The 13,425-nt window shown below is 43.2% G+C and overlaps 2 protein-coding genes across 4 annotated transcripts in view; both read left to right on the top strand.

Annotated features, from left to right (window-relative positions):
- The window catches only part of LOC307034514 (uncharacterized protein), a 40,249-nt gene that overhangs the window by 24,586 nt on the left and 2,238 nt on the right, over positions 1-13,425 (top strand). For 2 of the 3 annotated variants that reach the window (XM_079673340.1, XM_079673339.1), the window contains exons 5-11: positions 1,000-2,626; positions 2,734-2,787; positions 3,300-4,080; positions 4,187-4,390; positions 4,486-4,549; positions 4,644-4,765; positions 4,857-5,008. In XM_079673340.1, coding sequence (XP_079529466.1) covers positions 1,000-2,626; positions 2,734-2,787; positions 3,300-4,080; positions 4,187-4,390; positions 4,486-4,549; positions 4,644-4,765; positions 4,857-5,008 — 3,004 coding nt within the window. The remainder of the gene's footprint in view (positions 1-999; positions 2,627-2,733; positions 2,788-3,299; positions 4,081-4,186; positions 4,391-4,485; positions 4,550-4,643; positions 4,766-4,856; positions 5,009-13,425) is intronic. The other variant, XM_079673341.1, reaches the window with a different exon arrangement.
- LOC307034643 (uncharacterized protein) overlaps positions 5,016-13,425 on the top strand; it is a 46,322-nt gene continuing 37,912 nt past the window's right edge. Inside the window, exon 1 of the mRNA XM_079673469.1 lies at positions 5,016-8,444. The gene's annotated coding sequence lies outside the window, so the exon portion shown is untranslated. The remainder of the gene's footprint in view (positions 8,445-13,425) is intronic.

Raw genomic sequence — 13,425 nt, 5'->3', positions numbered from 1 at the left:
CAGAAAAACAACACAGCCGTTAGCTGTTAGCACTCAAGCTCACAGCTCCTCATATCTGTTCAGAAACTAGACAAAAGTTAAACATGAACAAACCACAGACTGTCTGTGTCATGGTGAATACAGTCGCTGGTTTATTTATGCCTGTATAGGCCGTTGTTGTGAGTGTGGACGGTCGGAGCATATGCTGCGTTAGCTTAGCTGATCTCCATACAGAAAACACCCATTTAAAAAAAAAATCCGCCTGCCGTCTGTCTGCAGACTTGTCAAAGCATTAATTCATGGTTTTTACTAACCGGTATCAGTATGTTGTTACTTCGGCATCATTTTGAAACGTGTATTACAATTAAATCAGGGTCAAATATGTTCATCTCGTTGTAGTTGTAGCCCCCTTGCCAGCGATTCTTTCTCTAGTTTAGCATACTCAGCCCGACTCAGCCTGGTGGTTGGCCCGGAAAGAACCTCGATTTTATGGGGCCAGAAAACTGTGAAATAGTACCCGCTAGCCGGTACTACGCCTAGTGGACACGCAACCAAAAACGGGCCACGCACGGCTCGGCACGCTGAAAGCGAGCTCCGCACTGTAGTGTAAATGCGCCATTAGATCAGGAGGTGTAAGACCCTGAAGTGGTTCGAAAGATGTGGGGAAATCAGAATGAACTTACTGGATCAGCACAGTTGTGGCGTGACTCCACCTTTTGCTAAATATTTCTGTCTGGATCCTTAGAGCATAAGTTATTTGTTCCATCCGATAGATTTCCAAAATATCACTATTTTAATTGAAATTGTGTGTTACACACGATGGGTTCAAGGACTGTCAGAACCTTGAAAATCCAAAGATGAATTCTGTTTTTACGTTTCTTGCTATGATGGTTTAGGCTTAGGTGATACGAACACAATAAGAAAGTAACTGCAAAATATGTTATTTACGCAAAATGTGAGAAAATATAAACACTTCAAAGATCTAAATGTGTTTTTTTTATTATTTTTTTATGTCTTTAGGATCTTTCACTATATGAAAGGCTGAGGCCAAGATCCAAATCACCAAATGGAACACTCTCGATAAAGATTGATGGAGACAAAGAAGCGGAAAGCAAATTGGAGAGAACCAACCCTTCACATCTGTTCAAAAAACAAAAATGTATCCACTCCCAAAATATAAAAGCAGCGAATGAAGTGGAGATCTTCACCTCCACTTCTCTGGTCAACCTGGTGAAGCTCATGCACCCCTACTGCCTGAAGCTGCATGTGGAGGAGGAGGAGGCGGATAAACTGAAGGAGCACACGTTGTTCTCTCAGGAAGAGGTGTGGAAGTACGAGAGACCCAGTGAGGACAGCGACGAAGAGATCAATGTTGTTTCTGATGACGAGGTGGGAGAAGTAAATAGGGAAGAAGAAAAGAGAGATAATGACAGCGTCTTAAAGAGCGCGTTGCTGAATGTACTATCATCCAGAACTCCCCCATCCAGAGAGAAGAAAAAGGTGAGCTTTGGCCCCGTTCAGGTGGTTTCACTCGATGAATCGGCAGAAGAAGAATTAAACAAATCAAATCTAACGAGTCAAAGTGTGTCTGTTCCACTGAACGGCACCAAAGCAATTGAAAACTCAGCGGGCTCCCCACTTGAACCCCAAACATTGTCCTCAGAAATTAACAGCAACACGGCTGAGGTTTCTCTACTTAAAGCTGAGACAAAGGCCAAATCGCTCAGCCTCCAAGAGTACAGACAGCTGCGCAAGAGGAGGCGGCCCCTGGTGGAGAAACAGGGGAACAACATCACCAAGTGGCCCTGCGTTTCTGAGCCCCCCACAGAGCTGACCCCCATCTGTTTACATGGACAAAACAGCTGCTGTCCAAAGGCAGCGCACCATAATCCAAACAGTAGGAGAACTTCTGCCGATCATAAATCTCAAACTCAGCCCAGGCCTCACCCCTCCACTCAAGCACGTCACAGCGGGTTAAAGCGACCAAGAACTGAATCCAAAATCCTCTCACCCACCAGTCTGCAGGCAAACGTCACAGTTAATCAGAATGTTTCAGAGAGCAAAAAAAGTCCAATAAAAAAGCCTCTCAATATTGATCCCCCAAACCCCGTCTTTCTCCATTTGCCAACGAGCCAGACAACACTGCCCACTACTGACCACTCCTCATCAGAGTCCAAAGTGGAGTTCTGCAGTAGAGACTCTGACAGCATCAAGCACTTACATCAAATTCAAACTGAATCCTCAGGCACATCAACTCAAAGACAGCCATCCACCTCCGGCACGAGTCCTGAGGTGTTGTTAGTGAACCAGGACTACTCCACCCTTTTACAGGAAATTAAAAACAAGCTCACAGAGATAGCCTCAGGTGTCACCTCCAGACCTCAAGCACTGTGCCCAACCTCAACACAAACCAAATTTTCCTCAGAGCTCAAAACCCTGCAGCCTCAGAGAAGCAGTCCAAACCAGACGATAGGAGTCAAGCTGCAACCAAAGAATCCTCCGTCACCACGTCCGGATACAGTGAGGGAAATGAAGCGTCCTTCCCTCACAGCACCATCTATTCCCCTAGATGCTCCCACACCAGTGAAGGAGACGTTATCAGAGGTTCCCCCCAGTGTATCCGCCTTAGAGAAACCAGCCGACTCAGGTAAACTGTCGAGACATTGGTGATTTTGTTGAGTTCACTTTGATGAAGGTCTAACTAAGAAATTAACATCTTCAAAAGTTTCATGTCTGTTTGTTCTTCTTCTTCAGGAATCGAAGCGCCCGATCTCACCAGCCTACTGGAACAGTTTGAGGAAACACAAGGTGGGTAATCATGTTACTGTTAACTAGGGGTGACTGCGAAAAAGTTGATTGGAAAGGATCATTCCAATTGCATGCATGCAAATTAGTTGCTTTTTTAACGCTGATTTGGGTGTAATTCGTGGAGAACCGAAGAGTTTTCATTGTTTGGGGGGGGGGGGGGGGGGGGTGGGGGGGATCCGACTCACGGACTGACGGACAACTTCTCACTTACATTTTTTTTTAAAGAAATCTAGACCGCAAAATAATTAAACAAGCGAGTGCCTGTTTTTCCTGGCCAAAGACAGGTTCCTTGAACACAACACGAGCTTAACGTGTCATCACGTGGTGTAGTGCTGACGGAAAGCACCACAACGCCGCTCCGGCACTTCAAATATTGCAGTACCCATAAGGAGCCGTACACATGCCGCAGTTTTTGCGTGGCTGCGTCTTGAGTTGTAAGCCCAGTGGCGATCTGTTGTTATTAGCAACTAGATGTCAGATGCTAACACAATTTGTTTTTCTCACTCATCTAGCTCAAGGGTTGAGGGTTGGAGAGAAAGAGCTCAAACTTGCTACCTCATCTTCAAACGTACTGACAGACGGACACTTGGACAGAACTCAGCCTGCAGTGGAAGCACTTGTACCAAATCCAAAAACCCTCAGGGACTCCCCATACCTTCAAACGTCACCTGACATCCCAGAGCCCCTCGGCACTGAAATCATCCTCAGCACTCAACAACATCAGCCAGCAAGGCGCAAAAATCCTCTGTCCAAGGCCATTCAGATTATCGACCCCCGTCCTCTGCCGTTCAAGAGGACACACACGAACCTCCCAGAGCTCCCTGCTGCTCGTCCCTCTCCTCCCATGTACTCGGCTGTGTTCATTGATCACGATTACTGCGGGTCAACGACAAGTGCCGCTCAGCACTGCAGAACATCTAAACCCAAGGATGAGCCGAAAATAACTGATGAATTACAGAGGAATACCAGTGACTCGATCGCTGCTGCTGAATGCAAACAACAGACCTCCACCTGTGACGTTAACCCCCCCATCAAGGCTGCGGATGACTCCGCAAAGACAAGTCGGTCCACAGACAAAGTTGTTAAAAGAATCGCTGCCACCGAGCAAGATTGTAGTCTTGAGACACCCCCGTGCACTCTGCCCACACCTCCACCCAGCCCTCCTTCCAGAGGCAGGGAGAGGAGGAGATATCGAGGGAGAGCCCCTTGTTCGGACTCCAGCTCTGCTTCCTCCTCCTCATCGTCGTCGTCCTCCTCATCCAGCTCTGCATCTCCCTCTCCAAAAAGACTAAAGTAATTATTCTCTTATGTGTTCTGACTTATGTGTTATGTACACAGTCAGACTGTGTTCTTCCTCTTTGTGCATCTCTCCTAATATCTTCATTTGTCATTCTCGCAGGCGTCGTCACAAGCGTTCAGAGAGCAGTTCATGTTCATCCTCATCACGCTCCGTTTCCCGCTCCCCACCTCGGCGCTACAGGTTGTCGTACTCAAGGATGTCGAAGTGTAGCAGGTCCAGATCCAGATCTTGGTCCCAGTCCAGGTCCCCATCCAGATCACCATCACAGCGGGTTTACCGTCGGAAGCTTAGAGATGTTTACAGGTTAGTAAATGCTGACAATTGATAGAAGAAAAGTGGCTGTTTATTTTTTCATTTGTCTTTAATGAGTATTCTCTATCCCCCTCTCAACCCTCCAGCAGCAGAGAGTCCAGGAAGCTCCGAAGAGAGCACGAGATCAGGATGCAGAAACTTAAAGCCATAGTGAGTAAAAAATAACATGTCAGCTTTATGTGTCTGTGATTGGATTTGTTTTTCAGTGGACAAATAGGTAATTCTTAAACTTCCTTCCCTACAGGATGAGCGCAGGGTGGTGTATGTCGGCCGCATCTGCAGGACTATGACACACGAGGAGCTGAGGGAACGCTTCTGTCAGTTCGGAGAAGTAGAGTGTGTGTCCCTTCACTTTAGAGATAGAGGGTGAGTGTGCACAACTGATGTATGTTTTATTATGTTTTTGTTTTTTTAACATTCATCAGTATTTAAACCCTGCACCTTTTGGTTCCCACAGTGACCACTACGCCTTTGTCACTTTCTACAACATGGACGATGCTTTCGCAGCCATCGATAATGGCGGAAAACTACGGAGACCCAATGAGCTGCCTTTTGACATCTGCTTTGGTGGAAGAAGACAGTTCTGTAACTCTCAGTACGCCGACCTAGGTGAGACTAAAACCCACAGTCAAAGTCAGGTCAGGGGTAGACATTAAGGGTAAAATGCCACTGGCCCTCCGGGCCGGTGGAATTGTGTTATCACCAGTGTTGGGACTAACGCGTTACAAAGTAACGCGTTACTGTAACGCCGTTATTTTTGGCAGTAACTAGTACTCTAACGCGTTATTTTTTTTAATTCAGTAACTCAGTTACCGTTACTACATGGTGCGTTACTCCGTTATTTTTTGTATATAGTCTCGGCTCCCAGACGATGGTGAGCGGCGCCAACAGCGAGGCGAACAGAGATGAGAACTGTACTTAAGTACTTGAGTAAATGTACTTAGATACTTCCTGTGTCACATGCGGAGACGCTTTGTGGGCGTGTTTGTGTTTAGTTAGCCTACTAACAATACTATCATGGCGACGGCGGAGCACAAGTCGAGTTTCTTCGCATGGAGATATGCTCACTATTTTACTTTTCTCGAGCATAAAGAAAAGAATGTGTTAGTTAAGTGTAAGTTGTGTCTTGGCGGGTCAAAGATCCTATCTACTGCTCAAAACAGCAAAAACAAAAACAACATGCTGGGACGAAGCTATTAGTTAAGACCACAGACCCAGAGCCATCCGACGCCACCCCACCTCCACCTCCACCCAAGCAACAGCGGCTGGATTTCAACCGAGGGACTGCTAGTCAGGTGAAAGTGGATAAAGCCATTGCACGGTATGTTGTTGAACACGTGCAGGCTATTTCTACAGTGGAGTCACCCGCTTTCAGGGAGCTAGTAAGCATGATACCATGTCCGGGCGGCACACGGGACGCAAAACGTTTTCCAACTACCTGGAGAAAGAATATACCAAAATGGATAGCGAGCTAAAGAAAACATTTGAGGGGCCGGAATACATCTCGACCACCGCAGACATTTGGTCTGTCCACAACAGAAGCTTCCTCGGGATAACATCTCACTGGATAGACCCCACCACTTTACAACGCCAGAAAGCTGCGTTGGCCTGTAAAAGGATAAAGGGTAGGCACACGTACGATCTTATTGCTAGTGAGATTGACCACATTCACTCTTTGTATGGAGTGTCAACAAAAGTTACCTCCACGGTTACTGATAACGGCTCTAACTTTGTGAAAGCCTTTGCCATTTATCAACCGGAATCGCTCTCTGACGACGATAAATTGGCACTTTGAAACATATCTTTGTTTTTGTATAGACCACATTGCTTAGCAGAGTTCAGTGATGCAAATGCATGTCAAGTTGATCAACAGATTGTATTATTCTCCAATGCAATAACAGTACTTAAATGAAGGCTATAAGGGCATTAATGGGAGCTTTTTTTTTTGGGACCCCTTTTTTTAAGTAACTAAAACGTTACTTTTCACAGTAACGCATTACTTTTTGTTGTAAGTAATCAGTAAAGTAACTGAGTTACTTTTGAAATGAAGTAACTAGTAATGTAACTAGTTACTGGTTTTCAGTAACTAGCACAACACTGGTTATCACTGGCCCCACCATTGTAACCACTGGCCCGGAGCATTCGTCCAAAAAAAATCGATTTATAATGAAAAAAATGAACACATTTGTTGCAATAGTAATTTATGAACTAACTACATTACTACTTGTACTACAACATTTGAATCATCAGTTCTTCCTCATTTCCTCTATTGTTGATATTTGGTTTATTAAAATAATGACATTGTGGTCATTGTTAAAAAATGTCAGCTATTATTATGAGTATTATTATTATTTGTATAATGCGCTTTCTGCCTTCCTGTCATTAGGAGTTAGAAATGTAATGGCTATGTAATAGATTAGATTAGAACCTTCCTTCTCCTAAACTGCTGGGACATTTCCCTAAAGCCAATACCTTTTATATTTTCTACTCTTCACTTACTTGTCAGCATAGGTCGGCATTGATGTATAGAGCCGACAGAAGACCTTGTTTATATTGCCATCATATTGAGAGGTGCAGTGAAGCGTCCTAAAACCAGGAAGTATAAGCTGCTGGTTTCCTCGACAAAAAGCAATGGGATTTCTCCAAAGGGTTTTGGAAAATAGCTGGAAATAAGGTCTGTGGAAAACAAACTTTGATAAATGCACGTTTTGTTCAGCCGGATAATATCCACATGTCTACCCTACTTTTATAATTTTCAAATCATAAATCTAATCGATAGATTATAAAAGGGTTTTAGGACGCGTCACTGCACTAGAAGCCAACTCCATCGATCAAGCTGGCTGAAACTTTCTCTCCCTCTTCTTCTCATACTCCCTGTCACTCTCATTTAACTCCTCCGGTGACTTTCTTTTATTTGAAGATTGTTTTTTGCCCGGCGCTTGGCCGGTTACCGCTGGTATTAAAAACATTAATGGCGAATGGTTAGGTAGCGCGATAGTCTGTAGTGAAGGAGCGCGCTCCGCAGCAAACAGCTGTTTGCTTTTCACCCTACAACGACAACCGACTCACAAAACACTATGTTGTAGCGTTAATAAACGAAACAATTTGCAGTGATGCAAATTAGTCGCTTTTCGGCGCCTCCCGCTTTTTTAACGCTGATTTGTGTGACTTGTGTAATTCGTGGAGAAACGAAGAGTTTTCGTTTTGGGGGGGGGGTCCGTCCGTCCGACTGACGGACGGACAACTTCTCACTTCAAAAAAGAAGAAGACATCTAGATCGCAAAAATAATTAAACAAGCGAGTGCCTGTTTTTCCTGGCCAAGGACAGGTTCATTGAACACAACACGAGCGTAAAGTGTCTTCACCATAGGTCTTCACGTGGTTATGTCTCGTCTGAAAGGAGTAACGGAGAGCATCGGAACGCCGCTCCAACTCTTCAAATATTGCAGTACCCATAAGGAGCCGTACACATGCCGCAGTGTTTGCGAGGCTGTGTCTTTAGTTGTAAGCACAGTGGCGATCTGTTGTTATTAGCATCTGGTTAGCTAGCTATGCTAACGAATTTAAAGAGCTTTTCTACAACCAGGTGGAAGAGAGCTCTCTCCTGAGAGGCTCAAATAACCTCAGCTCAGTGAGGTTAAGGCACACCTTGATATGATCATTATAGTTATTAATGAGACATTAGAGACTCAATTATTAATAGGTATAAAATACTATATGACAGTAACAAAAAAAAGTTGTTAAAAATAACAAGAATAGAGTTTGAAAGGGGAGTGATTTGTAAAATATCCAAAAAGAAAAATCTGTCATTGTCAGATGTTTTTTTTCTGCTTCGAATAGTTCTCTCTTTTTTCACCATACCTGTGTTTGCATCACTGAACTAAATTGCAAGTCAAAATAACAATACCACAGGACAATTCTTTTTTTTTTTAAAGCAATATTTTTTGTGGCCCGAGCGGGCAAGTGGAAAGTACGTTATGCTGGCCCGGGGTGTCTAAATAGTGCTTCCGGGCCAGCGGGCCAATTATAATGTCGAGCCCTGCAGGTGCAGAGTGCACTGCTATATTGAAGGCTTCTCCTCATTGAGCTTTATGTGCAGTGAAAGTGTCAGCGTGCCAGGTCAAACCCCTTCACTGTTACAGGCTTTGTACGGTAACTACTTCGTCATACCTCCCTGACATTTTGCTTGTCAATACACTGAGGATCGCTGGTCCACCTTAATGACAGCCTACCTAATGTGAGCCTGAGTTGAAGGTTTCGCTAACTTTACTTTAATAATCAGATGGCAAGCAGACAAGGGAGCTTAGCTTTTTATTATTCTTTTATTTATACTTTGACAAATAAGCTGAATAAAAATGGCACTGTTATGTTCACAGCAATAACAATACTGCAGAGAGATACTGACCCATAGGGGAGTGTGCTGTGCACTACAATACATCACAGCAATACAGCACCTTTACTAAGCTATGTATTTATGATGGTGAAATACATTTCAGAACATCTATGTTTAGTGTATTTCTGCCCAAGACTAGATTGCTTCTTTTTTTTTTTTTTAAAGCTGCCCCAAAGGAACTATAATGCAATATTCCTGCTCAGTGGCGGCCGGCCCATAGGGGCGCTAGGGGCGCCGCCCCACCTCTTCCCACATACACATTTTTTTTTTTTAAATTAAAAAATATATATATATTTTATATTTTTAATTTTTGATGAACAAGGTAAATATCATACAATTGGTATCAGTAAAATGTATAATCTACAATAAAATCTTGTTTAAATTGTGTTACGATGTCTAAAGTTACTGATAAGTCACATGTTTCCTGCCTGGCCTTGCCCTTGGCATTAGTTTATCATTACGGGGCGCTGCCCCCGAGCCAAACAGCAGCAACCAGCACGTTGCAAAAGTCTCAATAGTAAACTGTGCCGTCGAAACATAATTTCAGCCAATCAGCGCCGTCAAATATTTTGGTCACGAGAGCGCTCACGTTGGCGCCCACGTTGCTTACGTGCGTTGACGTGAGTGGTTTTTTAGACTCGTGAGGAACTGGGGTAGTATCTATAGTAACGCAGTGTAGGCAGAGCCGTGACGTCATCTTCAATGAGCTCCCCAGAAAAACAACACAGCCGTTAGCTCTTAGCACTCAGAGCTCACAGCCAGGGTGGGAATTTCACGACGGCCATGGCCGTCGTTGCCCCGCACTTTGGCCGTGATGCCCTGTGAAAAAAAATGCAATTCACGGCCAACGTGGCCTTTGTGCCCCTGTCAAAAGTTCCAGTGTAAACAAAGCTAGTGAAGTCATACTAGTGTGCACAGTAGGATAGTCCCGTGCCTGTGGATCAGAGCGATTGCTCTGCTGTGATTGTTCCGTCAGACATGCCGTGTAAACAACGCTAGTGAAGTCATATTAGTGCCTGCAGTAGGATAGTCCCGTGTCTGTGGATCAGAGCGATTGCTCTGCTGTGATTGTTCCGTCAGACATGCCTGTAGGGGCCCGACAGCCTCCTCCTCAGCCGCGGGAACAAATCTCGAAGTTGCTTTAAAAGCATCAGAACAGTGTTTTCATAACTGCATTATGCTGCGTTCACAACGGACGCGATGCGAATATTCTCATCGCTCTAACTGCTGGAGTTTCACTGCGGCTGTCAGCTGTGTTTACTCCTGTCAATCAAACAGGACGTGCTGGAGAGGGGGCGGGGCTTATTTCAATGTAAATACTGTGGAGGAAACCAACTACGACAAAATTAACCTATTTTACCGTGATTTAATTGTAGTACACGTTTCAAAATGATGCTGAAGTAACTACATACTGATACCGGTTAGTAAAAAACATGAATTAATGCTTTGCCAAGTCTGCAGACAAGACGGCAAGCGAAAAACCTTTTAAAATGCGTGTTTTCTGAATGGATCAATCAGGCTAAACTAACCTGTAGCTGCTCCGTCCACGCTCACAACAACGTCCTAAAGACAGAATTAAAGCAGTGATTGTATTCGCCATGACAGTCTGTGGTTTGTACATGTTTAACTTTTGTCCAGAGCTGTGACACACACACACACACACACACACACACACACACACACACACACACACACACACACACACACACACAATGTATGTGCAGAGTTTGACCCTTGAAGGCTGTTTCTTCTGCTCTGAAATTGAATATATTTGTTACATATTAATATAATTTTAGATGTTTTGATTTGATTTTGTGAATGGGAGAAGTAGATGGAAAACATACCAAACACTAATTATTCAAAGTAAAGTATTTTATTTTATATACGGTAATACTAAGGAGGCATAGGCCTATATGATGATATAATGTTTGACATTATTGATATTAAAACAGTGATTTGTTTTTCTTATCAGAAAGTGAAGTTATTTATTTGTAAGCTCCAAATCCAAATGTTTCCCTCAATGGCCTTTGTGCCCTGGCATGTGGCCTTTGCGCCCTGAAAAAATGTGTGACGCCAAAGGCCAAATGGCCTTGCCCCTAAAATGACGAAATTCCAAGCCTGCTCACAGCTCTTCATATCTGTTCAGAAACTAGACAAAAGTTAAACAAGTACAAACCACATACTGTTTGTGTCATGGCGAATACAGTCACTGGTTTATTTATGTCTGTATAGACCGTTGTTGTGAGTGTGGACGTTTGGAGCATTTACAACGTTAGCTTAGCCAAATCTCCATTAGAAAACAAGCATTTTAAAAGGTTTTTCGCCTGCCGTCTGTCTGCAGACTTGTCAAAGCCTTAATTCATAGTTTTTACTATCCGGTATCAGTATGTTGTTACTTCGGCATCATTTTGAAACGTGTATTACAATTAAATCACGGTCAAATATGTTCATCTTGTTGTAGTTGTAAACCCCTTGACACAGATTCTCTCTCTAGTTTTAGACTGCGGTCAAGCCAGCCTCCACTCGGAAAAACCTAGTCAAGCCAGCCCTCACGTGATATTGCGGTGCGCGAATATCCTATGCACTACGGTAGAGTCAAAATAAATCCTCCCTCTGTGTTTAGATGAGAATAAAACAAAAACTGTCCAGTATCAAAGACTCATTTCACTTTAGGGTGATAGCAGGACATCCCATCTAGTCACTCAGAAAAAATCAGGACATTCTGATTTAGAGTTTCAAAATAAAAGACCTTTGAAATCTATTGTATGAGCTATCATCCCTGTTTTTAGATGAGAATAAAACTAAAACTGTCCAGTATCATAGATCCATCTCACTCCAGGGTGATAGCAGGACACCCCATGTAGTCACTCAGAAAAAATCAGGACATTCTCATGTACAGTTTCAAAATAAAAGACCTTTGGGGACAGGGATGATAGCTCATATATGAGACTTCAAAGGTCTTTTATTTTGAAACTGTACATCAGAATGTCCTGATTTCTTCTGAGTGACTAGATGGGGTGTCCTGCTATCAACCTGGAGTGAGATGGATCTATGATACTGGACAGTCTTTGTTTTATTCTCATCCAAAAACAGGGATGATAGCTCATATATGAGACTTCAAAGGTCTTTTATTTTGAAACTCTACATCAGAATGTCCTGATTTCTTCTGAGTGACTACATGGGGTGTCCTGCTATCACCCTGGAGTGAGATGGATCTATGATACTGGACAGTTTTTGTTTTATTCTCATCTAAAAACAGGGATGATAGCTCATATATGAGACTTCAAAGGTCTTTTATTTTGAAACTGTACATCAGAATGTCCTGATTTTCTTTGAGTGACTACATGGGGTGTCCTGCTATCACCCTGAAGTGAAATGAATCTTTGATACTGGACAGTTTTTCTTTTATTCTCATCCAAACACAGAGGGATGATTTATTTTTTGACTCTACCGTAATGCATAGGATATTCGTATCACGTGAGGGCTGGCTTGACTAGGTTTTCCCGAGTGGAGGCTGGCTTGACCGCAGTTAGTTTAGCATACTCAGCCCGACTCAGCCTGGTTGTTCCTGGCCCTAGAACCACGATGTTATGGGGCCATTACATCACCAGAAGTCCCAATTTAAGGGGTCATTTCTCCCAAAAAAATGTGAATTAATTACTTCAACCATAAGTCAAGTTTCCATCCAAATATCACACATACCACACCCATTTCTTCTTGAATCTCAATCTATACATCAGTGTTTCTCAAACTTTTTCATACCAAGGACCACTTAACCATTAAAAAAACTAGGGATGCACCGAATATTCGGCCACCGAAGATTATCGGCCGACAATGGTTAAAAAGGCCCTTTCCGCTTTTGGCCGAAAGGGTTTTAGCACCGAAAAAATATCACCGAATGTCAGAGAACAGGGTTACGTTGATCATACTCTGCATATTTGTCGGGGTGTTTTGATTTCAAGTGGTGGAGTAATCCCGAAGTGGTGAAAGTCTGTGCAGTTACACCCCCTCGAGAAATGTCAGCTGAACACGTTTTAAAAATCGCAATCCGCGGCTCTTTCTCTGATATTTTGAAATATCTCCAAGCGGCAGACATGTTGGCTGTGAGCCAGCCGCGAGCATGGACGCGCGCCGTGCTTGTCGCCGCGTTTTGAATTTTTTGAACTTATAGGTGCATTTGTTGTTGTTGAAGGCCTGGCTGTTACAGTCTTTATTTACACTATTTTGTTGTAGGCCTACTGGCCTAGATGTTTATGCCGTTTTAAAGCACCTTGGCTTTGTTCTGAATGCACTTTTGTTGTAGTTATCCTACAGAGAAAAGAAAATGCACTGGAATTAATGTACTGTATGCATTCAAAAGTGCTGAATAAATGTTTTATGGACCCATAATAGTGATTATTATTTAAGTTAAGTTTTGCCATAATCATGTCTTTTTCCATAATCAGGTAGCTGAACAACATTGGTAAAAAATGTATACATTATATATTTATTAGGGCCGGGACTTTAACGCGTTAATTAAGATTAATTAATTACACAAACATTAACGCGTTAAAAAAATTAACGCATTTTAATCGCACTTATTTTTGTCCTGCGGAACGTTTCTCACTGGATGAGTTTCAGGCGTACCGATTAT

The sequence above is a fragment of the Notothenia rossii genome (genome assembly GCF_949606895.1).
Source record: "Notothenia rossii genome assembly, chromosome: 1".
Lineage (NCBI taxonomy): Eukaryota > Metazoa > Chordata > Actinopteri > Perciformes > Nototheniidae > Notothenia > Notothenia rossii.
The sequence above is the reverse complement of the archived record's forward strand: the minus strand, read 5'-3'. Positions and strand labels throughout refer to the sequence as shown.